This window comes from Tetrao urogallus (assembly GCF_951394365.1).
Source record: "Tetrao urogallus genome assembly, chromosome: 15".
NCBI classification, from domain to species: Eukaryota; Metazoa; Chordata; class Aves; order Galliformes; family Phasianidae; genus Tetrao; species Tetrao urogallus.
In genome coordinates this window covers 10,491,683-10,516,737 of record NC_136828.1, presented here as the reverse complement: position 1 = coordinate 10,516,737, position 25,055 = coordinate 10,491,683, and the positions used below count along the sequence as shown (strand labels likewise).

At 47.7% G+C, this 25,055-nt stretch overlaps 2 protein-coding genes across 2 annotated transcripts; one reads left to right on the top strand and one right to left on the bottom strand.

Moving 5' to 3' along the window:
- Positions 1–3,467: 3,467 nt before the first annotated feature.
- On the top strand, positions 3,468–11,010 carry TMEM11 (transmembrane protein 11). The gene is made up of 2 exons (XM_079542800.1): positions 3,468–3,561; positions 10,276–11,010. Exons 1-2 carry the CDS (start codon positions 3,494–3,496, stop codon positions 10,790–10,792), a joined length of 585 nt encoding a protein of 194 aa, XP_079398926.1. The 5' UTR covers positions 3,468–3,493; the 3' UTR covers positions 10,793–11,010.
- A 4,009-nt stretch (positions 11,011–15,019) lies between these two features.
- DHRS7B (dehydrogenase/reductase 7B) lies at positions 15,020–20,158 on the bottom strand (the record flags this gene model as incomplete). Its single annotated transcript, XM_079542982.1, has 6 exons — positions 19,987–20,158; positions 18,879–18,994; positions 18,017–18,227; positions 17,288–17,380; positions 15,751–15,903; positions 15,020–15,225 (listed from the first exon to the last, which is right to left on the bottom strand). The coding sequence occupies exons 1-6, from the start codon at positions 20,135–20,137 to the stop codon at positions 15,020–15,022; spliced, it is 930 nt and encodes a 309-aa protein (XP_079399108.1). The 5' UTR covers positions 20,138–20,158.
- Between the last annotated feature and the right edge of the window lie 4,897 nt (positions 20,159–25,055).

Sequence of the window (25,055 nt, the reverse complement as noted above, 5' to 3'; positions counted from 1 at the left end):
ATAATGAGCTAAAGAAGACATCTGGGCTGCTAAATGCTCACTCTTTAACTTGCAAACACCCGCTTACACCTGGTTCCAGGAGCAAGGCTGGCTCTGTTATAGCTAAGTGATGACAGAACCATCCTAAAGTGAAGCTGAGCTATCTCCTGCAAGCCACGATAAGATGCCATTGTATCTGCTGCAGCAGGGCTGTGTGCTTGAAGAGATCTGTGCCTAGTTGCCTCCTAGGAGCAACAGAGCAAGTGCAGTGCTGCACTCAATGCTGATTTGGTTCTGGTTCCCACTGTGGCAGTTCCCAGAAGTTTCAGCTTCCCAGTGTGGCCTGGAGCCCTTCATGCTGCTCCAGGATCCCTGTGCTTCCTGGTGCTGGATCACAAGCAGCAATCGCTGCCTTAAATCAGGCACAGCACTTGGTTTTGCTGCTGCTTCCCTCTGAGGTGCTACAATTCCTCCAGTGTCTGACCTGACAGAGATGTGCCAGGTTCCGTGCCAACTGTTTTTCTGCTGTACCCGTTCTCCTGCCCCAGCCCCACAGCGTTTGATGTCAGCAAATAGCAATACCCACAGGTCACCAGCAATGCTGCCATCCCTTGTTCTCCCATGAAGCACTCCCGGCTCACCCCTGCAGGAAGGATCTTTCTGAGCCCTGGGCTGCCCCTTGGTGCTGACTGAGCCTGGAGGAGCGGGGATCCTGGACTCTCTCCAGCAATGGCAGTGTGGAAGTGGTTTGGTTGAACAGTGAGGTCCCCAAACACATTTGAACTGCAGACTTCGGTGGGTGGGGAAATACGTATTGCTGTCAAACCTGCTTCCATATTGCCCAACTTGAAACACCCCCCTCCCTTCTCCACTTTCCAGAATAGTCTTCCTCTGTCCAAGGTTTCCATTCTGTTGAATTCAGTGGTTACGATGTGCCTTTCCTTCTCAGGACCTGTTACAAATGACCTTTTTGCTTTTGTTTATGTCTAACATTTATCTTTATCCTTTCCTCTGTCGTACTATAAAACACAAACATATTGCATGGATTACAATAAAAAGTGTGGCTTAGCTGAGCTGCAGTGGTTGCTGCTCAGCACTTGCTGGGCTGGAGGTGATCAGGGGAACCTTGGGCATCCCTGGCTCTGTCATCGGGGTTGGGTCACTCAGCCAGAGCCTGCTTCACGGGTCTTGTCTGACAGCTCTTCTTTCCAGTCCATATCCAGGGTCATTTTTGCTGCCTTGCTGCTGCTGGTTATTTGTTTTCTAGAAAAGTAAAACAATCTTTCTTATCCCTCCACCCCAAAGAAAACAAATCTTCTTACAATTCTAACTCCAAAATCTTCTAGCCATTAACTACCATGCGCATTGATGCCTTGGAAAGGGTGTGGGGAAAAAAAGGCTGGAGGCAGCAGATTTTGAGGGGAAGACGGGGGGACTCTCACTGCTGTGTACACTGGTCTATACAACAGTCACCTTTCTACTGCTTGAGCTTTCTTTCCAAAACCCCTTCCTTGTAAGGAGGATCTTGTGCAGAAGTGACTGCATCCAGGTAGTGAGAATGATGAAGGGCTCTGTTCAGGATGAAGGCATCCTGGTGTTGGTTCCCTGCAATCTGGGGGCAGCCACTTGTCCTTTCATCCACCATCCAGGTGACTGCAGCTTCCTCACAGCCCAGCTCAGAGCTGGTATTGAGCAGGGAGGCTGAGGCTGGTGGATTTCATTTTGGGTCTGAGGGCTGGCTGGCTGTCTCTGCAATGACTGCACAGAGCTTGAGATGAGTGGGGTCACAACCGGCTTCTCACTTTTGCTGCTTGATCTTCCCTTGCTCACAGAAACCAGTCCTTGAGATTTCAGGTCAAACAGCCCTCGGCAGCAATCCTGCAAATGCAGCCTCTCCTGAGCTGGCACAGAATGCTTGCATTCATCTGTTTAAGATGTTTGAAAACATAGGCATGAAAACATTTCAGTAGCCAGTTAGTGGAGTCACTCTGCTCGTGCAGAGCAGGGCAGGGCAGGTGAATCAGAGGTGCTTCCCTGCTGGGCCCTCCTTTAGCTGGAAAGCACAGCTCCAGCACTGCCCCTGGGGCTCCCTGCCAGTGTATTTACGTGTCTTCCTACAGATGGGTGCAAGCCACAGAGGCCAAGACTGGAATTGCAAAAGCTGAAAATCCCAAGGCTACTGGAATGGTGGGCAGAAGGGGCACTGCTTTTTTCAGTCATGATTTGACCCAATATAACAAGTGACGTGTGGCCTTGGGTTGCAATTTGAGCAGGAGGGACCTTGGCATTAAGTCCTCCACAGGGACAGTGCAGTGGTTGGGGTTATAGCACAAAGCTGGGCTGTTGCTAGTAACACACTCTGTTTACATTCCACATTCCAGAAGGTCTGATGCTCCGACCTGCCCCAGCAACACTGCATGCTCCACTGCACTGGGAACGTTTCCCAACCACCTCCTGCTCATGCAAATGCGCTATTTACCTCCACTGTAAAAGCCGAATCCCAAATGATGGCTAAGAGTGCAGAGTGCAAGATGGCCCTGCAGTCTGGAAGCATGGCTTCATAGTGCCTGGGAAGATGTAGGCCGTGATGGGTTTGCTCTATTTAGTTACATTACCTCACTTGGAAATAATGTTGTCAAAATGAGGCATTTTCTAGGAAAGGGAAATGCAGAGACAGTGTCACTCTTCTGAAGCATGCTGTCAGTCACTGAAAGCACACAGCCCCTCTGATATGTTCCCTTCTTCTCAGAGGTTTGGTGGCTCCTGGGGAAAAAGCAGTAAGAGTAGGATGTTGGAAATGAATGGGGAATGGCACAGGGTGGGTGCTGGGGCTGGAGGAGGGCTGCTCATGCTTCTCAATTCTCACTGATGGCAGCACAACGTCCCTGACAGAACGGCTGGTTTTTTCAATTTCTGGAAGAAAGGCTCCTGAAGGGCAGCACCAGAATCACAGAGAGGCCCCAGATAAGCGGGTGAAGGCCATGAAGGCCACCACGCAGCTCCTGGGGCCAAGGCACAGCAGCTCCCCTCGGGCAAAGCCGGCAGTGCTGCGCCGCGTCACCCGCTCTTCTCTCCTTATCCCCGCAGTGCGAGGACAGCGAGGCCCTCACTGCGAAGCCCCGGCCCAGGCCGCCCCCCTGCGGCTGCCCTCATGGCGGGGCCGCGGTGCAGGCCGGGACTCAGCGGCGACGCTCCTCCCACGGCCTCATGGCTCCCGTCAGCACAGGGGGTTGCGATCAGGAATCGGCCGACGGCCGTGGTGCTGCTCTGCGTTCCGCGGATCAGCGCCAATGCCGGGCGGCTCCCGGCCCGACCTCTCCGCACGCACAAGGGACTACGCATCCCAGAGACCTCCGCGGCCGTGCGGCGGCGCGGGGCACTTTGGGAGTTGTAGTCCGCGCGTAGGCGCGCCCTCTCTCGCTGAGCGGTTCCGGCGGCCGCGCGCACTCCATTTCCCGTGGGGCAGCGCGGCGGGCCCTGCGGCGGAGACATTTGCGAGCCCAGTGTCTCCAAGATGGCGGCGTGGGGAAGGAGGCGCGCTGGCCCCGGCAGCACCAACAGCGGCGGCGGTGGCCGGGAGAGGTGAGTCCGCCGTCGGGGCGCGGGACGAGGCGCGGCCGGGAGTTCTCCGGGCGGGCGGGGAGCGGGAGGGAGCGGGCCGCGGCCCTCGGGGCTCCGCACGACCCTGAGGCAAGGGCGGGGGCGGCGCCGAGGAGAGCGCGGGGCGGCCGGGGAGCGGGGCGGGGGCCGCGGCCCTGCTGAGGGGAGGGCGGGCCGGGGCGCCTCGCGCTGCGGGCGGGCTGGAGCTGCGGGCGGGGAAGGTCGGCGCGGCCCTCCCTGTGCGGGAACCGCGGGGTGCGGCGGTGCGGGCCGGGAGGGGAGGAGGGCCGGGGCGAGGGGCCCCTTCTGGGCTGTTGGTGAAGGCACGGAGAGGCCGCCAGGGTGACCTCCTGCTGCGGGGAACGCGCTCGGGCTTTGCTTGCCCGAGCGCGGTCCTTGTTCCAGTGCCGGGAACAGGCTCCGGGAATCCCGGCTGTAAAAGGGAAGGAGGAAGATCCTGCTGAGCCGCTTTAAAATCGGCCCTCGCGGTCGGTTACCTGCTTGCAACGCCTCGCTGAGTCCCGTGCTTCCTCACGTTGGCGTTCTCCCTGTTCTGCCCCGGGGTGACTGATGTCACCGGCTGGGAGTCGAGAGCAGTTGCGTGCTCGTTTTGAGGATCAGAGAATCGCAGCATTCCCCAAGATTTGCTTTTGTCCCTCTGCTTTACCCAGAGACTGATATCCCTTTGATTTTTATCATGAAGTGGGTTTTGCTTTGTTTTGTTCCCTTGCTGCAATCCAAGAGGGTTGTATTTGATGGTGCTGAACCTCCCAGCTGAGGAGAGCAACGAGCAGCCCTCAAAATCATAGCGCCAACATAAAACACAGAAATGCTGCCTCTGTTGAGGGAGTTTGCAAGAGATTGAATTGAAAGAGCTGGTGGAATTACTACCTCAGCATGGCTTATATGAACAACTCAGAATGCTGCCGAGCACAGTGGTGTGGTGGTAGAGCTGTCTGCACCCATGCTGGCGCCTGCCCCAGTGCTGAACACATGAGGTGAGGAGATCTCAGATTATAGGCCTGCTCTGCCATGGAAGTTGAAGAAAAAATATGGGAAAGAGCACTTAACCTCAGTGAAAATTATTCTACCAGGAAGAGAATTGATGCAGGCTTAAAAGTGAGTTGTCACCCCACGACTTTGTCTGTGAACTATATAGTGTTCCTACAGTATAATGTCATTGGGGTTTGTGGTGATTTTTAAGCTATGATTACACTTGATCTTGTGATCAAAAATACTTATTCATAAACATGAGGTACTTACTTCACGAACCTCCAGCATACCTTATACGATGCCTTTTACAATGAGAAGTATGTGGTTAAGTGCACGAGAGCACAGAAGTGACACATGGGGCAACAGGTGATCTGTGTGAACGTTACACAATCCTTATCAGAAGTCAGTGGTTCTGTTAGGTGTCATCTCATACAAACCTTCCAGAAGATACTTTTAATAGGTGCTGGGTGACGTCAGCCAGGTAGCATGCCTTCCTTGTGATTGCAGAGCTGCAGATGTGTGTGACTGAGGCACTGCCTCTCTGGATCAGGGATTAATTCTCCATCTCCCCTCCTGGTCTTGTTTGGCTGCTGGCAGGTTGTGGAGATGGTGGCACTGACAGACCTGATGACATCAAAGGATGACACAAGCTTTTTATAAGACAAATATGGTTTTCTTAACAGGATTCTTGTCCCAGGATGCATTCCTTTCAACTGAGTGTGATAATCCAGCTTTCCTCATAAATGAGCTGCTTCAAGGTGTTTTTGGAGTTGTCAGCCAGCTAGTCTAAAAAGACATCAGTGTGTTGGGAGGTGGTGTCAGAAGAATAAAATACTGTCTGCTACAAGGAGGCTTGACCAGCTTTCACTTAAAAGTAAATAAATTCGTTTTTAAAAGTCCAGCGACTGCCTGTGGAAATTTGTTTCCCTTCCTCAATGACTTCATTGATACAAAGAAGTCTGTAATTGGTCAAAAAGTGCTTTTCTCAATAGGACTTCATGTAGGTACCTTCATTTCAAAGGATGTTGGCTGTGAACTCCAGCTGGCTCTGTGGGGGTGGTGGGGAAAAACCTGAAGAGAACCAACTAAATATTTGTTTTTCTTCCTTCTGGATAGACTCTTTAATAGAGACTATCTAAAGGGGATTGTTAATTTGTGCAGCAAAACAACTTTTTATACAGAACAGACACTGAATTGTACTTGGGGTTTTTGTGTAAAATGCAGTGTGATGACCGCCAGCACACCAGACAAAATGCCATTTGTTCTGCTTGGAGATGTGCTAACAAACTCCAGAAAGAAAGGCTCTCATGTCATCACTGCTGCTTGTGCTGGCCTCCCTGCACCCTTCAGGAGCTCTCTCCTTTCTCTACCTGTGCTGCTCAGATTTCTGGTACTCTGTTTGCTTACAGCAATGATTGACCTGTTTCCATTAGCCTAGCTAATCATTAGTTGGCTTCAAAATGACGTCTCTTCTTGCTCTGGTGGCTAGAGTTTGTTTTGTTCTGGTTTGGTGATGTTTCCCTTCATGTTGTCTTCCCTCGACAAGGCTGCTGGAAGATCACACATTCTCTTGTTCTCTCCTATTGGTATTTAAGGCACAGCCTTTGATTGGAGGTCTTGCATTACTGCTGCGCTTTTCCTGCTCTTCCTCCACTTCAGTGCAGCCATCACCAGCCTGTTCAATTGGCCTTGAAACCTGACAGCAATGGTTAATGGCCTGAGACTGGCAGATCGTGGGGAAACGACTGTTGGGGTGTTTCAGCTTGGATTTGTTAGTGCTTTGTGTGTCCCATGCTCTGGAGCTGTCTTGGGCAGAAAAACTGTTGTCAAATACAACTGTAAGTCTCAGCAGGAATGCTTCAGCTCAAAGCCAAACACAGTTCATTTTTTACCTGCAATTTTGAGAAGGATTGAAGTGACCGAGGGAAGCTCATTGTATTAGAGTATGAATTTGTTGCCTCAACTTTTTTGACATAGACTTAGATGAGATCTAATGATGGCCCCCAGATGGGTGTGCTCTGGTCATCTGTAACGTGCTTTTTCCTGCAGTTAGCATGCAGCCAGCATCAGGCCCCCCTATTGCTCTGCTGCTCCAGGTCTTCTGCGTGTGCTGCTTGTGACAAGTGTTATCACGCTGCTGCAAGCCTCTCCCTGCTTATTTATTTATTTAAGTACTAATCAGACTGGTTTGTCTTCATTTATAGTTCATCTGAATGCATGTTTGGTGCTGTGAGCAATACTGTTGTCAGGATCATCCTTCTTTTAAAAATAAAAACCTCTGCACAGAGGGACACCCAGCCTTTGTGCAGATGGAGATTGTTTTTAACCGTGACCCTGAGCATTGTGTGGAATTGAAATGGTTGGAGGCACTGAAACCCAAGCCAAGGAGAGTAGGAGAACATGAGTGTGATCTTCAAGCAGCCTTGGCTGGGGGTGATAGCAGTAAGGGAACATCACCAGACCATAACAAAAGAAAGTGGAGCCACCAGAGCAAAAAGTGAGGTGCAGTTTGCAGCTGGCGTCAGGCATGCTGAGTTTCTCAGGAGTAGAATGTATGAGGCTGCAACTACTTGGATGTGAGATCCAGAGCTGCTCTTGTGGGATTCATGTGCAACCTTTTAGAAAGAATTCGACTGAATAAAATCATCGGCTGCTTTTAGGTTGTGGTCTGCTGGGCTTCTGAACGGTTGGGACTTTCGAGACTCGATCCTCTCTCACACTGGTTATTGATGAAGCTTTTAAGTAAAAAGGAGCTGCGTAAAGGGAGCAGTACTTCCCAGCTGGTGGATGCCAGTCTGGACGGATTGCATAGTTCTGCATTGTTGTCATGGCTTTGGGGGTGGGGAGGGGGGCAGCATGGCAGGCACTGGAAGGCAGACTGTGCAGCCTGCAGCATTTCAGCAAATCCAAGTGCTTTGATTGGGTTTGTTCATGTGCAACTGCCGTGTTCAGCTGAAAGGCTGTGTCAGGAGAGATCTGGCTTGGGGTCCCTGGTTCTGCTCTGCATGCCAGCAAGCTCTGAAAACATTTCAAGCCTGCATTCAGCCCATGCATCTCAGCTGCATTGGGATTTCAGCTTTCCTTCCTCCGGGGCAACCAGTTCTTATTAGAAATAATATGCACTGTCCCACCAGTTCTGTTACAGAAGTGGAGACCCTGCTCTTGCATTGCTGACTAATTTTTCCTTCTTTGCTCTTTATTTTTTGATGGTCCACCTTGTCTGTTGTGACTCCAGCACCACGGTAGAAATTTGCTCCGGTGTTGGGGCTGTTGTGGAGAAGAAGCACAGTGAGGCGGGCAGACTCTGCCAGAAGTGATGAAATCTTTATGCAATTCAGTTTCCTATGATTTTTTTCAACAGAAAATATTTTAAGCTCTGCTTTTTGCTTAGAAGGACAGTTTTTATTTTTTGGCTTTATTTTTGAAGAGCCACAGAGTTCCAGGAGAGATGGTCGGTGCTGCCTCTGGCTCATGTCTGAGTGCCTGCTTTCTTTGGCAGGAGGCTGTGGCTTGTGATATGGCTCTGCTTGTGTGCAGTGCGATGAAGGTAAGGTGGGATGTTGGGAAGGAAGAACAAGCAGGATCTGAGTGAGCAGAAGTATGGCTGGTGGGGCAGTGCCACCCTGATGGTGCTGAGATGCTCTAGAAATCCTCTGTGGTGTCATTGCTAGAGCTGGGAGCTCAGCTCAGCCTTTCTTCCTTCCCAAGCGGTTGCACGTAGTGGTGCTGCTCCACAGAGCCACCTTAACCCTCAGTGTGTCTTCTGAAATGAAAGTGGGATTTTTCATTTGGCTGAAGCTGCACTTGGAATAGTTCTGGTCAAGAAAAAAGTCCTTGGCAGAGACCATTTTCAGCCGTGCCCCTAACATGTTAGTGCAACACCTGCTTAACTAATTCTGCCTTACACAGAGAACGTTCTTCATGTTAGCTGGTACTTAGCCATGCTAGAGATGTAGTATTCCATTAAAATTTTCAACAGACTCTGCCCTTTAATTACTCTCTTTAAATTCTTGCCAGTTCACAAGAGTTCACTGCATCCTGTGCTGAAAGAGTTATCACCTACAGAATGTAGCTCCTCCTGGAAAGGTTACCTTAAAAACCCAAGCGAGCTCTGACAAGATGATGGCCTTACAGCAATCCCTGCCATATTCAGCATTCACGTGGACTTTTATTTCCCCCTGTACCTGTGAACAGGCCTAGGGGGAAAAGCACTGCAGAGAGCTCAGTAACTAGCTTGTAAGCAGAGTTTTCCTTGTGGTTTTTGTTAATACCAGCCAGACTCTGAAAACTGCTTATTATTCTGCTCTGAGAGAAGCTGGTTCATCTGATCTCCTGCTGTTTGACGTGTTTGCCACTGTTCACAATAGCAGCCACTTCTGGCAGTGGCTTGTAATTTAACAATATACTTGATTACAGACGGTCACTGCATGATACCCTCTGCAGTGTGAGCAGAGCTGCACATTAAGGGCAATGGCTGGTACCACAGCAGCTGCAAATGTGTGTTTTCTCTCCATTATTTTTCAGTGCATGCACACAAGTACCATTGTGCCAATGGAGCCCAAAGTGCCAGCTTAGTTCTGTGTTTCAGCCCTCTTGCCTCCCAGCACGAGGAGGATCTGAATGCATTGGGATGAGGCTGTTTTGTCTGCTGTGATGAGGTCAAGCCTGTGTGCAGTTCGCTCTCCTCCTGAAGGAGGAATCTGCTGGTTCTCTTTATCCTTGAGAGGCCACGTGCTCAGTTTTGTTCTGGTTAACACACGTGTGTCAAATAGTTACCAGTTCTCAGAGGGAAGGATTTTCCCATGTTCCAGTGGGGTGGGTTTTTACCCTTTCTCAGTGCAGGTAAACAGTTGTAATCTCATTTCTCAGCTGTCTGTTACATTAACATAGCTAAGGTGATGTGTATGAAGAAGGTGGAAGTGGAAATTCATGCAGTTTTTTGGTAGCTAAGAGCTGGCACTCAAATGGTGGATGTGGAGGTTTTGTGGATCTGCTGTTGGCAGGGAGCCTGCTGCAGGGTAAAGCAAGCAGCTTTTTCTTTGCTGTTAAATCCTACCTTGGTTTGGAAATTAAAGAAACGTTTGCTTGCTGCTCCCTGTTTGATCAGAGGGAATGTTCTGTAACAAATGGACTGCTGTGCCCTGCTGCCTCTTGCACCTCTACTTCCAGCAGCGTTTCTCAGCCCTCATCGCCTCTGTAGGCTGAACTTACTGTGAAGGACTGAAGAGCAAACTGTCTTTGTGGCCAGGAGGTGATTATTCTGGAGAGGCCACTTTCAAATGAAAATGCTTCTTCTCAAAATCTCACAGTACAATTTGCCTTCCTGGTGAATGAGCTGTTTGTTGTGATTTCATTCATTCATGCTGCGTGGTCAAGGTGTAGCATGTCCAGCACCTCTAGAGAAACTGCATGAGGAACTGATTCAGGACTGCTGTCAAATTCCTGCTTTCTCAAAATGTTCTGTTTCTCCAAGTTAGGAAGATGTCAGGAAAAGTTAATTGCCTCAGTTTGGGATGACTTCCTATGCAAAAAGCATAATTAGCCAATGTAAAACTAATCTTGATTTGAAAAAGCTGCAGTGCCTGAATGGCCTTGAGGGGCTGCCCTGACTTCAGGTGCTCTTCTCTTGAGCTCTTGCAGCCACGTGGGTGAAAAATGTGCCTTGAAGTGCTGCAGTCTTAACTCTGTTTTTCCTGTTGACAGGGTCACCTTGTCCTCCACAGACTGTTACATCGTGCACGAGATCTACAACGGAGAGAATGCTCAGGACCAGTTTGAGTACGAGCTGGAGCAGGCCCTGGAAGCGCAGTACAAATACATCGTGATAGAGCCCACCCGCATCGGGGACGAGACGGCCCGCTGGATCACCGTGGGGAACTGCCTGCACAAGACGGCCGTGCTGGCGGGCACCACCTGCCTCTTCACCCCTTTGGCACTTCCAGTAGATTATTCTCACTACATCTCGCTGCCTGCTGGCGTGCTGAGCATGGCTTGCTGCACCCTTTATGGCATCTCGTGGCAGTTCGATCCTTGTTGCAAGTACCAAGTAGAGTATGATGCCTATAAACTTTCCCGCCTGCCCTTGCATACGCTCACCTCCTCCACTCCGGTGGTGCTGGTGAGGAAGGACGACCTGCACAGAAAGAGACTGCACAACACGATAGCACTGGCTGCCCTGGTGTACTGTGTAAAGAAGATCTATGAACTCTACGCTGTATGACTGCGGCGGGGAAGAGAGAAGCCTGCAGAGACAAGTGTATTAAGACTCCCACAGTAACATTTTGTTTTTCCTCTTTGAGAAGCAGTGGAGACTGGCAAGGAGTTGGTTTAATAGAGCTGTTATTTTTAAAATAACACATCACTGGTGCACCGAGGTTTTTCAGTTCTTCGTTACACTTAAGATTTGGATGTGTGGTGACTTGAGAGCTGTATGTTAGCCATGGGGAGTCCAGTCCAGCAGTGGAGTGTCAATGAAAGAAAGATAAAGAGGGAGGGGAGGGTGAGAGCTTTTTTTTTTTCTTTTCTTTTTTTGAAACATTTAAGTATATTGTTTAATTGTATTACACAGAACCAGCCAGACGTTATCATTGACCATTAAAGGATGAGAATTTCAAATGATTTTGCACTCTCATTACTGTTAAGATAGCTCCCTTCTGGGTGCTGCTGTGGTGATGATGATATCCTCGTGCCCACACCCAGACCTGGCAGCAGCATCCAAGTTGTCTGTTGAAGGAATTGTTGGAGTGTGGTGGTGCTTTTTGTCTTGCTTGACTGGTTGTGTTTCTTGAAAGAAGGTGCACGAATTAGGCTGGTGTTGCTGTCTTTTTGGTAGTCACATAACTGTGGATGCTGGGTGCTAGAAATAGCCAAACCCTCTGCTGCCCTGCCCTCCTCCAGCTGTTACTCCTTCGCACAGTGGTGATCTCAACACAGTTTCCACCTAAAAGCACGTTACACTAAATTGCTGTACAAGTTCTTCCTAACGTGGATGCATCTCCATTGAAGTTTGCTGTACCAAATGCAGCTCAGGATGCCAAGGTGGGAGCCCAGCTGTCGTACCTGTGCTTTTTCACTGCCACTTGGACAGCTGTGCCCTGACCACACAATTCCACTGGTCCAGCTTGGAACGTGAACTAATGGAGCTGCTTCAAGGCATCTAGATGACTGTATCTTGCCACTGTGTTATCTGAAATTCTAGAATTCAGTCTACTGCATGAATTTAACTTCTAGCTCTAAGAAGGGAAAGCGTTACTGTTTTGCAACATCTGCCACTTGCTTGTTAAAGACAGGAGCTTGCTTTCTATCTATTCTCCTCCTACCAGATGGAAAAGAGGTGTGGCCTACTTTTATAATGCCAGCTTAGCACAGCTTCAAGGGTTATGATCTGAATACAGCAGCAAAGGCCTGTAATAAAACCTGCCTGCATACAGGTGTGCTGCTTAATGAAATAGTATTTGCAGTCTGATCGCTGCATCTGAAGCGCTGACCTTGGAAGAGAGACTCGTGAGATCAGAAACCAAATTCATTTCTCTTTTCAAATCACAGCAGCAGGCAGTGATTGTCCCCCTCACTTCCAGGCTGCAGCTGTACCTGAGCAGGCACGTAGGTTAGAGGGAATTGCTGTGGCATCAGGAGTTTTCTGTGTTTCAAACCTTGGCCTCTTTTGCTGGTACAGTGGATGCCTCCTCTCCAAGGTTAAAAGAAGCTGAGATCCAGACCATCTCTATTTATAGCAACAACATACAGTTGCCTTGGCAGAGAGGAGAGGAAGAAATGCAATTACTTCATCTTTCTACAGTTAGCCTGAGACTGCTGGCAGGCTGCTTTTCGGGTTCTGATGTTGCTTGTTCCTAAAATCCTGTCTATCTTTTGGATAATTTTAAACTAGTGATGGATCTGCTGCAGCTGGTATGTATTTTATTGCTGCAGAAGGTCCCCAACTATCCTTGTCCAAGCCACACAAGATATTCCTGTGCTTGCAGAAGAACTGTTAGGGCTGTTAGCTTCCTTTCTTCACCCAAACCCAACGGTCCTGGCACCTTCTGTGGTGTCAAGCTTTCCCTTGCCTGGATGATCACTGACAGAAGAACTAACCTTTGGGAGGCTCTTTAAGAGCACAACTTGCACCAAATGCTCTGCAGTTAAAAATGAGCACGTTTACTGTGGTCTCTTACTGCAGGAGGATGTGAAAAACCAGCTATTGCAACAGGTAGGCCTGTTTTAAAAGCACACCTTTCATCCTGTTCTGGAGATGTGGGTTCTTGTTTTCAAGTGCCCTGCGTGCTTTGCTGCCCATCTTGACCATCAGGCACTCTGAAATGGAGAGCACTGCACTCCTCTCGCTGCAGAGGGGGATTCTGCTCTCAGAGGGGAATGTGCACACCCTTGGTATTCTGACTCTGCTGCAGTTCTGTGTACAGTAACTACAATAACTCCCCTGCACGTGTTTTTTCTTTCCTTAGGCCTGATGCATTATATCTGTCAGCACTCTGGAAGATAACACAGAAATGCAAAGCAGCCCCTTCCTCCTTCCTGAGCTACTGTGATTAGAAACATCAGCAGACAGCAGTTGGACAAGACTGGCAGGAGTGCTGTATTTCACTGTGAGGTGAAAGACCCAAATGTGCAGAATGTGAAAGGGAAAGCATGAGTAACAATTAGAGAAGCTCTCCTTGTGGAGAGAGAAAGGAGGTAATGCCTTGGTTTTGTAATTTAACAGTGAAAAAAAAAAAGATTCCAGTCTTCAGTGCCTACACCAGAAAGCTTCTGCTTGTAATTTCAACTTGAAGCCTTCATACAACAAACTGACAGCCCCCACCATAACAGCGGTGGAGAACAACCAAACCGAGCAGCGGCCTTGTGGCCATTAAACACATTCTGGTGATCATCTGAGATGAGGCTCTCAGAGATCCATTACAAACCTAATGGGCTAAAATAGACTTTATGAAGAAGATCCTGCAGACCCCATGCTCCTGTATCAGACTTCTAACTTCACTAATCCTCTGTGGATTTACACTGCCTACTGTAAACTAGCAGGTGATAGAAAAGAGGGTTGGGATGAAGTATGTTGTTTTGCAACTACTGCTGGCACAGTAACACCTCACAGAAGCTGTTCTTTAATGCTTTCCCTTCCTCCAAAGTTACCCCTGAAGTGAGGAGCTGCAACAGAATACAGGATGCGGTTTATGGCAACGTAATTTATTTGTCATCAGATACACACTCACAGGCAGGACATACAAGGCAGTACACTGGGAGAGTGCTGCTAAGTGCATGGAGGTGGCAGCAGGGGTCTGGACCTCATAAGCTTTCTTTCAATTTATATATTTCTGTCTTCTGAACCATCCCAGTGCAGCCATTTATTTTGGGATCACACAGGGCAGGATACATCTTCTCTGGGAGGAGGAACAAGTTGTATGCAGTGTGGAAATGCAAAGGGGTGAAGAATGGAGGATGGCATTCCTTCAGGCTGAAGAACTCCTTGTAACCTGTGCTATCTGTGCAAGCAGCTCTCCTCCTCTCCCTGGATGTGATCCTAACTGACACCTGGGACTGGTTTAAGTCAGGTGAGAACTAAGGGTCTGTCACCTGTGTCATCCACCCTACACACAGATCCTTTCTGCTTGCCAGGAATATGGTGTGCCTGGCATCTAAAGAATCACACCTGCTCTGTGCTCTAGGCCAGCAGGAGGACCAGGTGTCTATCAGCTAATAGCTGCCCTGCTATTTTTTATCTGTCTGGTGCTACTCCTGCATTAACCTGTGTTGCATTAACACCGTGGTGCCAGGTGGCACAGAGTGTCACAGCCCCACACCTTGGTGAGGTACCAATCAGACAGATAACATCATTTCCAAATAAAACCTGCATTCTACATGAGTTACTTTTTAAAAATGGCACTGGACTTAGCTTTAGCTTAACATATCAGATGGTTTGGCACATGAACAAGCAGAGGCTCAGAAGTTTTCCACTGCAAGCAATGCGTTTTGGATGAGATTGGAAGGAGTGGGAAGGAGACACTGATCATGCAAGCTTTCAGCTGGGGATGTATTTCACAGAGGCCACAGGGGGCATGAAGGCAAACCAAGTGGGTTTTAGTTGTAGCAGGCCAGTAAAGCTGAGCGTGCCTGAGGTGAGGTAAAGTGTCTTTCAGCACATGGGCTTCTCCTGCTGTGAAGTGTGTACATACCTACAGTTACCCTCTCTTGCAGCTTCAGCTCCCACACTTTGTTCCAAGCACCCTTCTTCAGAGGTTGCTTGGAACCTTCAGGTGCTGTAATCTGGCACGTGGGCCTGCCCTGTCGTGGGGGACACTGCTTCTCACTCTCCATGCAATGGTAAGTTGCAGCATTTAGAGAAAGGTTTTTCCCACAGGAGCACTTCCACTGATGTCCCAGCCAAACTGCAGGACGTTACTCTCTCCCTACAGTTACTGCTCGAATGAGCTGAGCTCTAAGAGTCCTTTGTTTTTCTCTCCTTTTTTGCTCTAGTTGCCATTAAGTTGAAGAAAAGCCTGGGAAAGAGGTTTCGTAGGTATACAGCCAGGGAGGGCTTTAGGCCAGCCACGAGGACTTCCTTCTTCTTCTGCCCCACTGCATAGAGAACCACCTGAGCGACCTCTGCAGCTGTCTGGCCTTCAGCAGTGTTCTTGTCCATAACTGCCAAAGCAAAGCCAAGTAAGCATCAACACTGGAAGGTAAGCCCACACTTAAACACCCTTCCAGGGAACGCTGTAGCTGCACATGGTTGCTGTTCTACTTCTTGGTTTTTACACAGGCAGGTATAAAGCATGGCTGAGCTAGAAATGAATGCGTGCTCCTTCCAATACCCAGGCTGCAGAACACAAGCCTTGTGGCCCGTCTCACAATTAAAGCCTGGAGCCAAAAGCTCCAATACATCCTTCTCTTTCTGACTGCTGATTCCAGATGCACTGAAATCTCAAGCTTCAGGAACAATGGCAGAGTCCTTCAAAGACAATGCTTAGATTGAGCTGCCCTATAAAATTACCTTAAACTCAGTGACCCCACGGTGGTTGCTGATTAGGAAGGCTAGATCCAAAGGTTTCTTTTGATGCTTCAGGGCTAACTTATCTCTCCACCAGAGGCCATATGTTGCAAGCATCTTTTGGAGTAACTCAGTGAGGTAGAAATGTGTTAGGTATAGGACACAAAACCGTATCTCACCTCCATAGCGAGATCCATCTGCTGTTACAGCATTGAGAGAAAGGTTTGTTTGAATGTATCCAGGGCTTATAACTGTCACATCAATGTCATACTGCTCAACCTCTGCTCGCAGGCAATCAAAGAAGGCCTGGGTAGCATGCTTAGAGGCAGCATCTGAAAAACAGGACAAAGGCTATGCACTAAGAGCAGAGCTGGAGAACAGTTTATCCCCAAGTGGGCTTTTCACCAGAATGCAGCCACCTCTCAGCAAGAACTCAGCAGCTGCCTGCTAGCTTTTGATTGTTCTTAGTGAATGGCACAAGAGGCAGTGGAATTAAGAGGCAATTCAGGTAGGCAAAATGTAAATACTCAAGTTGGAAACTGGCTAGAATTCTGAACTTAATATCTCACAGCCATGCCAAAGCCACTACAGAGTGAACACAAGTGGGAGCCTCCCACTCACGATAGAAGAAACATGAAGGCTGTCTTGGGAGGCACTGGATAAGACTGACTGAGGCTGAGGGAACACGATGCCCTGTATGCACTAAGCATTAAGGACTTCAGAACTTGGCTGCACACCTGATCACACAGCACATAGCGTACCCTAGGGTAGGATTTTCCTGTTCAATGCATGAACTACTCCTTTTGCCTGCTTGCTTTCCACATGCACTTGGTTGACACTGCTGTGACAGCCATCACCTCAGCATGGTTCAGGGATGACAGCAGCAGCACACAGCTCAGTGCACACTTTGAGGACCTGTAAGCAAAGCTGAGCTTCATGCAGCTTGAGCCACACGGCTCTGGTCAGTGTGCAGCATTCTGGAAGCTCTTCAGAACACACATCTTGCTGCAATCATACCCACATCATCTGCAAGCCATGATGGCCAGACATTCCAAGCTCTCCTTCACTCAACACCATGCTCTACCACATGCCTACCACCTCCACTGCATGTTTTCTTCTTCCTGTTTATTTTCAATGATTTACAGATGCTTTCATGCCAAATACTGTTCTCTTAGATCCTCTATCTTTTCCAAGACTTCTTCCAGTAATCTCACCAATGTTGTTCATTGGTATATCTGATTTAGTGTGCAGATCTTTCTGGGTCCCAGGTAACTGTTTAGGTTTTCCTTTTGCTATCAATTGTACCACGGCACTTCATAATGTAAGTCAGAAAGTTCTTACTTTTTTATAGGAAATTAATCAGACAAGGCAAAAATGCAATAAAATTAGCAAACTAATTACTCCCAAGTGATAGAAAAATAGAAAATATACAGGACTCCCAAATACTAAGGTAGGAATATGAAACAGTTTGCAAGACTAAAATTCTAAGCAAAAAAGTCACATTCCTTATTCTCCTCTCCCATCTTCAAAACAGGGCTCTGTATCTGTGTGTGCCTTCCTCAACAGCTGCCACAAGTTTCTTAGTGTGGTCACCAGACAGATTCACAGCCCTGCCTTCCCTGCACACAGCCAGCTGCATGGAGAACTAAATGTGCAATCTTTCATTCAGCCTGGTGCCCCAAACATGCCTTTCCCATCTTCTGTGGAGGTACTTACATGCTGATCTGAAAGGAATGCTTATTTTGCCTTGAACACTGCTGATGGCCACAATATGGCCTTGTCTCCTCTTGATCATGGAAGGGAGAAGTGCTGGCAAGAGACAAAAAAGAGTAACAGTCTGACCATTATTGCCTTTGAGAATGTATGCTTTCAGAGCAGTGCTTCAGAGAAGCCTCAGTGAGTGCATGACAAGATCCTCGTTCAGGGTAGGGGTTGGGCAAGGCATGGTGCTTGGGATACTTGTAACTGAAACTGGGGCATTCCCATTATTAGGTGACTCGTTGCCAATGAGGTTGCACAAAGGCCTTATAGTTGCTATGGTGAAGAGAACTTGCTCTCTCCTGCCACCAGTGCATCTTTAGAGTTCTTACAGCTGACACCCTCCAGGTTGAACCTTCTATACAACCAGGGAAGCCTTCTAGGAAAGCTTACAGCCTCACCTTGAAGCCAAACTCCATTCCTTCAGGATTTCATCAGAGCAGACAGACCAGCCAAAGTTCCTTCCAGACTCAAGTCAGGAGGTGTTTTAAGCAAGGTATCATCTCTAATCCTGTACCTCCCATACAGTCATACCCACATATCAACATCATACGTGCCCATAGAACAAAACTCTCCTCCTCTCATACTGTATTCCACCAAATACAATTAGCAGTTAAGCTGTTCTTAATTGTGTTTGCTTTTATAAGGTACAAGCCACTGTGCCCCTATAATGTGAATGACAGGTACCTTTGGTGAGGGCTATGGGACCAAAATAATTGGTTTCCATCACTTTCTTGTCCACATCCAGACCTGTCTCTACAATTGTGCCTCGGTAACTGATGCCTGCATTGTTGATCAGTATGTCCACGTGACCCAGGTACTTCAGAATCTCTACAGCAGCACTTAGAATGGTTTTAGTGTCCGAGAGGTCAAACACCACAGTGTGAGGTTTGTGCATCTGAAAAACAAAAGTCAGCCAGGAGACCATTCAGGGCGTGCTAAATGTGCTCACGTTTGTGACTCAGACAGAAGGCTGTCCAAGCCTCCTTCAATCAGTGTGCTGGGTACTGCACAGGAATACATGACAGAAGCAGCTGGTACTCTGGTCTCTTCCTGCTCTCCTGGCCTGTTCCTCACACCAGACAGAGGAAAAGGGCAAGTGAGATCTTCCTCAGGTGCACAGTTTGTTGTTGCGTTACCTAAGAAACTGTGCCTAATGCAGTAAAAAAATGCAATTCCTGCTTACTTCAGAAGCCAGCAGTATCTTTCTTATCCACAGCCAGCAGAGCTAGACTTCAGAAACAAGAGCAAAGACACAGCAAACCTTGAGAAGTGACATCATAGCGTACAGATGCAGTGGGGCTGGGGGACTCTGCTCACTTCATGCGTTCGCTTCCGTTACAAGACAAGGGTCCTTCAGCTGGCTTATTTGTGTAGGCTTTCTGCAAACTCGGACATGTCAGCTCAAAGCACTCCTATAGCAGTATCTCTCCCTAACCACAACCTATTGCTCAACAGAACAGCACATGAGCAATTCTAACTTCTGTGCTAGCACAGATACCAATCCCAGCTGCGTGGGACAGCGAGCCTTTCCTCCTCACGTGCTTACGTTCTTTCGGTGATCGGTCATGGCAGAAAGTTCCTGTGCCAGGTCTTTGAGTTTCTCACTGTCTCTGCCGCAGAGCACCAGCCTGGAGCCAGCTGCATGGAAGGCCTTTGCACATTCTTTGGAAGAAGCAAGAAAAAGAGAAAAAGTGGGCATCTGAATGCCAGAGACAAACAGCAGATCCACGTGACATCTCGTAGGCTGAAACCCTTTAGCTAGCAAGGGTCAAGGGCAGTGGTTTGTTATTCCTGAGGAGAAGAGTGGAAAGGAACAGCCAGCAACACTTCATCTGCACAGCGTATCACAGCTGGAAGGTCTCCCTTGAGATACCAGCTATTTGGATGAGAAATAAAAACCACCTTTCTGCTCTCAGCCTTTTGGTTCTGACAGGCAGAGAAATCAGTTCCATCTCCTCGCCATTCAGTTACACCTTTGTCCTTAAGGACAAACTCACAAGCAAATGCAGCTTCAATTTAAGCTCTGCTTGTTCTCTAGGTGTACTCATCCTAATGAAAGGCCTTGATAGCAGAGTGCTTTCTTCCCTTCAAGAAGCTTTTTAAAGCAATTATTCTATTTAAATTAAAGCAGAGTTAGAAATGTATCCCCTCACACAGAAAAAAAGTGTTTGATTTGGAGGAAAAAAAAAAAAGGGGGCGGGGGTTATTTGGAAAAAGGTTGAATTAATATTGCCAAGAGTTTTTAAATTAGTAGATGGATTTATACCAGAAGAGAAAAGGTGCATTAACTTGGGGATGAGGGAAAAAGATGACAGGGAATCCCAAAATGCAACAGCAAGTGCAGAATGCTAATTCCTGGGAAGATTTAGAGAAACAGTCTGACTTCTTGGCTTTTTCAAGATTTACAGAAAAGGCCCCTGGATGGCACAAAGAGGCACAGCTCACTTCTTACTTTGATGGTTCTGCTTTATGCAGCGTGGTCAGGATTTTTCCTCTACAAATGCTGGGACTTTTTTTGCACCAGAATTTGCAGTGGGTGGTTGTGAGTGCCACAGCTGTACCAGCTCAAAACTAAAGGAACTCAGTGCTGCTCTATTCCAGCAGGACCCTCCCACAGCTCCCTGTCCCTTTGGCACCCTGCTGTCCATACCTACCTTTCCCCAGGCCAGAGGTGGCCCCTGTGACCACCACCACTGCTCCTCGGAGGTAAGCGCGCATCCGCATCCACTGCAGCAGCCGGAAAAGGGAGAAGATCCCCAGGCTGCCAAAAAGCAGAGGGATGATGACGGTGGATGTGAGGTCCATGAGTCTTCCTTTCTGAACAGCCTTCCTAGGTGAAGGAAACGGACTGTTTTACCAATAAGAGAATTAGCAGAGGCTCGAAAAGTAGGGAAATGCTTTCACCTAGCCCTGCCTCACACCACCAATAAACCAAATCCCATTCGTTTTCAACTGATTTCCTCAGCCCTGCATCTTGAGCATGGCTGTCCAACAGTTTGCCTGGGCTGCACTGAGGGAAGAGGAATTGCACGAAGTAGTTAATGTAGTTAATGTATGTAAGTAACAAAACTTTTTTAAAATATTCCTTTTATTTAAACATAAAACAGGCAGGTTGGATGCATGGCCTAGAGTCTAGACTTTCAGAAGATCACATCAGTACCCAATTACAGCAATACAAATATGAACATGTGTTCACTTCCATTACAAGGGTCTTTCAGCTGGCTTATGGTCTTTCAGCAGGACGTTTGCTGTTGGATCCTGTAAGTTGGACCTTGTCACGCAACAAACCTGGATCCACAGATGCTGTTTCCACAGGCTTTTCTGTTTTGCCTTGAATTCCCTCCTTGTACAACCATGTACTCAGATTTAAAGCTCTCCAGGGCTGGGATATATCTCTGCGTGCTTCTGACTGTTATAAAGAAAGCTACGTTGCTGAACCAGTAAGGAACTATCAAGTATTTCCAGAGGAATAGCTAGAGCAGTGTAAAATAAGAAAGATAGCTAAGCTAGCTCTAAACAGGCATGATGAGGTCTAAAACAAAAACCATCAAACTAGTACACAGCTTTTCTCGTGCTACTATGGAGCTTCCCACTCCCGAGCTAACTCATGCATCTCTACAAAGCACTTCACTGTGTAACAGTGCAGATATCCAGGCCATGGGCTCCCTTGGGCACAGGGATGTGCCCAAAGTGGAAATCAGAAACTCAGAAGGGGGATGAAATTCATCCCACTGAAAGGCAGTGCACAAGCACATCACCCAGCTGTTCAGCATCTTATTTCTTCACCTCTTGGTGTTCAATGTGCATGCACTGTGGCTATTTTGTATTGATTTACAGGAGAAGGCAGATTTAAAATGAGAAGAGTGCACAAAATAATCCTTGGAATAGAGCTGTTGAGACATAAGGTCACTGCCCTTCTTTAGGCTGGATAAGCAGGAGGTGCTGCTTAAAGCATTTAAAGCAGCTGCCTCTTCAAATTGTCCTTTTTTGTTCTGAAGGGTCTCTTGAGATTCAGAAGACAAGAGGTGGGCAGGGACAGCAGGTGCTGACATTGAGCAGTGTGCCCTACAGGGCCATCCTGGAGTCAAAAATATTCAGCTCCCTTTTAAGACCTTTAATTATTTCCAAAGCAGGAGCTGACAGGAAGGGTGGCAGTTCCTTTATGAAGCCCAACTGAAACTGGCACATTTAGAAACCTGGCCCTGACCAACACTGCTTCAGATTTTGGCAAAATGCAGACAGCAGCACAGAGCAGACGAGAAGCTGACCAGGAGCTTTTCTGACTCTTGTCCTCACTGAACCACAGCAGGAGGTGAGAGAGGCTCCCGTGTTTGATTTCAGCGTGGTTCCTTCCTGTTCTTTGGCAAAGTGCAGACTGAATTCACACCAACTCTGTCACAGGGGCTGGTGGAAAAGGACCCCCGTGCCCACCAGCTAAAAGCCAACTGCATTTTGGTGATGTGGCATCTATCACTCATCAGTGTGAATCAGTTCTGCCTGCCTTATTCCTTACTCATATTGCTCATTGTTCATCTCCTTTCTGAACAGAAAAGGTCTGCATTTAATCTTCTCTGTCTGAAAATCTTTGTAAGTCTTTTACTGCTTTTCTTCCTCTTCTTTTTGTTCATATCACACACAGGAATGGGGCAGATTTGCCAATCTCTGCCTGAAGGTTGCAGCAAATCAGCAGCTACAACCCAGCTCTGTGGTTTGAAACAACAGATCACTCCCTGTATGTAAAGGGAGGGGAAGCAGAGGATGAGGAAGACTGGATGAAGAGCAGGAGTGAGAGGGAACAGCTAATCAAAGGTAGATCTTAATTAGGTCATACAGCTGTAGGTATCTGTCACGGAAGGTGCTCAAACAGCTCCATAAAAGAGCCCCAGAACAAATAAAGCTCAGTCAAGCTAAAAGGAGAAAAGAAAGAGGAGAACCTACAGCTGAACTACTTGGTAAGGAATAAAGAATTCCTTCAACACTTCAAACCAAAAGCAACAGGTTTTCCTTTGCTCTCAGGTAATAGTTCAAAAGTTTGGCTATTTGCATTGAAAAAAAGCAAGGATCTGTTATTTATAAACACTGCCATTAAGAATGATATCAAGTTATCTGCAGGAGAGAAGCTGCTACTCATTGTTGGTTCAAATGAACTCCTGAAATTCTCAGTTCTTCATCCCAAGACACAGGATTGGAACTTACAGATTGTTAGAGAGCAGAAAAAATATCACTGATAATAGAAAACCAAATACAGATGACTGGAAAATTTTGGAAAGGCTTCATGTAAAATAAGTCACATACATCTGTTAAGAAAAACATTCCCCTTAAAACAAAAGCTGAGTGTTATCCTGTAAAAGCTAGGAGGATTTCAGAGGAAAAAAGGTCAGTAATGTCAGAAGTGCACTAAAGGCAGCAAAGGTGAAAACAAGTGCTAATAAAAATATATATATATATATCAAAACCCTGATAGTTTCCTTAAACAAGATCTATTCTCCTTCAGTTTTGGCCACCTAGAATCACATTGTGACAAATGGCAGCAACTGGGAGGCTATTTTCAGAAATCAAAAGGTGTCATTTAAAGGGAGCTCAGGAAAGGAAGGGAAAAAAAGAAATCATTTTTCCTAAGAACTCATCCAGAATCACAGCAGCTTTAAGCCACGGCTGACCCACTTTAGTCTGAAGAAAGCACAATATCGTACCTTTGAAGGGGCCTCACTTGCCAGAGCCTCTATGAGGTGGTGTCTCCTTCTGGTCTTTTCACAGGACAGATCTGACTTCAATTACAAAATGGCAGCAGTCCAAGCAAGCGTGCTCTGCCCAATGCAGGCACAGCCTCTAAAAACAAGCCTCAGGAGTATGCTCTGTGACCTTTGAAACCTGGGGGTAACTTAACCCATACGTGAAAGAAACAGAGCTGTGTTGAAAAGGTAAAACTTTTGATGATCATCTGATTATTCCTAGTATTAAATAATCTCCAGTGCTGACTTCAGAGCCTCCACTAAATATCCTTCATGCACCCCCCCCCCCCCAAAAAAAAAAAAAAAGAAAAAAAAAAAGTAACTCTTACTTGAATCAGTTTGAAGGCACTCTGATTTTATAGCTGTGGCAATGCTGAGGCAGGGCCTGAAGCAGTGACTGAGCACCTGGTGGGAAGGCAGGGCCAACCCAGGGGAGCTCAGGTGTGTGCAATGCATCTGAGTGACTGGAAGGGTAGAGCCAGGATCCACCCCTTCCCAGACCTCATTTAAGGGCTGGCAGTGAAGGTGAGAGCTTCTCTTGCTGGAGATTCCTGCTATGTGAGATTTTCTAAAGGTAAGCAGCTCTTTTTCTTTGTTTCTGTATCTGTGGTTGTTGTATTTAGGCCTGCTCTTGTTTGCTGTAGGTGAAGGCTTTGCCGCCTTGTTATTATCATCCCATTATGGCACTGCAATAGTGTATGCTCTAAAATGGCTGCTATGCTAGTTAAAGGAAAAAGGTTTTTGTTTTTTTTTTTCTTTCCTGAGAATTCTTGAGAACTTTGAGCTGAAGTGAACATACAGAGGAGTTTTGTACCACACAGTGCAGTGCATCAGAACCTGGTATTTATGAGAGAAATGGGTGTTTTGTCCCACTGACCAAACTTGCTAAATCTTTTTAAAGCCAAGAGAACTGAGAATTACTTGCGTTGCTCAAACATCGTCAGTGACCTGACTACTTCAGAAAGAAACTAAAATCAAACTTAGATGTTTAGAATAGGGGGGGAAAAAGAAAATCAGTGATTAAACGTAAACAAACAGTGCTGACAATTTTTCTGATGCAAAAGATCCCCATAAATGGTAGAACAAGTTTCAGAAACCTCAGCTCAAGTCTAAAGAGGAAAAAAACAATGACTCCAAATGGTTGAATTAATGGAATGCCAGTCTATGCTTGCAGTACTCACTTCTACTCTCATGAACAGAAAATCATATCAAAAATACACAAATATTAAGAAGGAATCCAAATACTGGGTAGAACTGCTCTGCCTGAACTCCTTCAAGTGGGGGGCAGAAGAGGTTTAGGAGGAAGAAGAATGCTTGAACCCAGCTGGAGTTATCAGAAGCAGCAATGGTAGCTGTAGAAGTGCCACAGAGCAGGCAGGGCTCTGCAGCTGTGAGCTCTGCTCTGAGCTGATGGCACCAAGGGGCAAACAATGGCCTGAGGTGTGCCCAGGTGGGTGAACTCATGTTCCAGTAGTCGGGGTTAACTTCTAACAGCACAGCCTCGATGTGCTGAGGGCTGTTACATGAAACAATGTAGAAGATCTGCTGTGTTTCAATGATAACTGAACATGGTCATGAATACGATGATGTAAAATTGTTATCTATAGAGCATCCCTGCTCAGTGTTACAGAAAGAGAGGTAAAACACGCTTCTAGGAGCCGCGCTGTGTATTTGACGAATCGTTCTGGCACAAATCTTGCCGCCTCTTTGATTCGGTTCGAGGCTTCTTTCCCACTCCCAAATCCCGGCACACACACTGCTCACGCAGCCCCCCGCTTCCACGCAGCCCCCCGCTTCCACGCAGCCCCCCGCTTCCACGCAGCCCCCCGCTTCCACGCAGCCCCCCGCTTCCACGCAGCCCCCCGCTTCCACGCAGCCCCCCGCTTCCACGCAGCCCCCCGCTTCCACGCAGCCCCCCGCTTCCACGCAGCCCCCCGCTTCCACGCAGCCCCCCGCTTCCACGCAGCCCCCCGCTTCCACGCAGCCCCCCG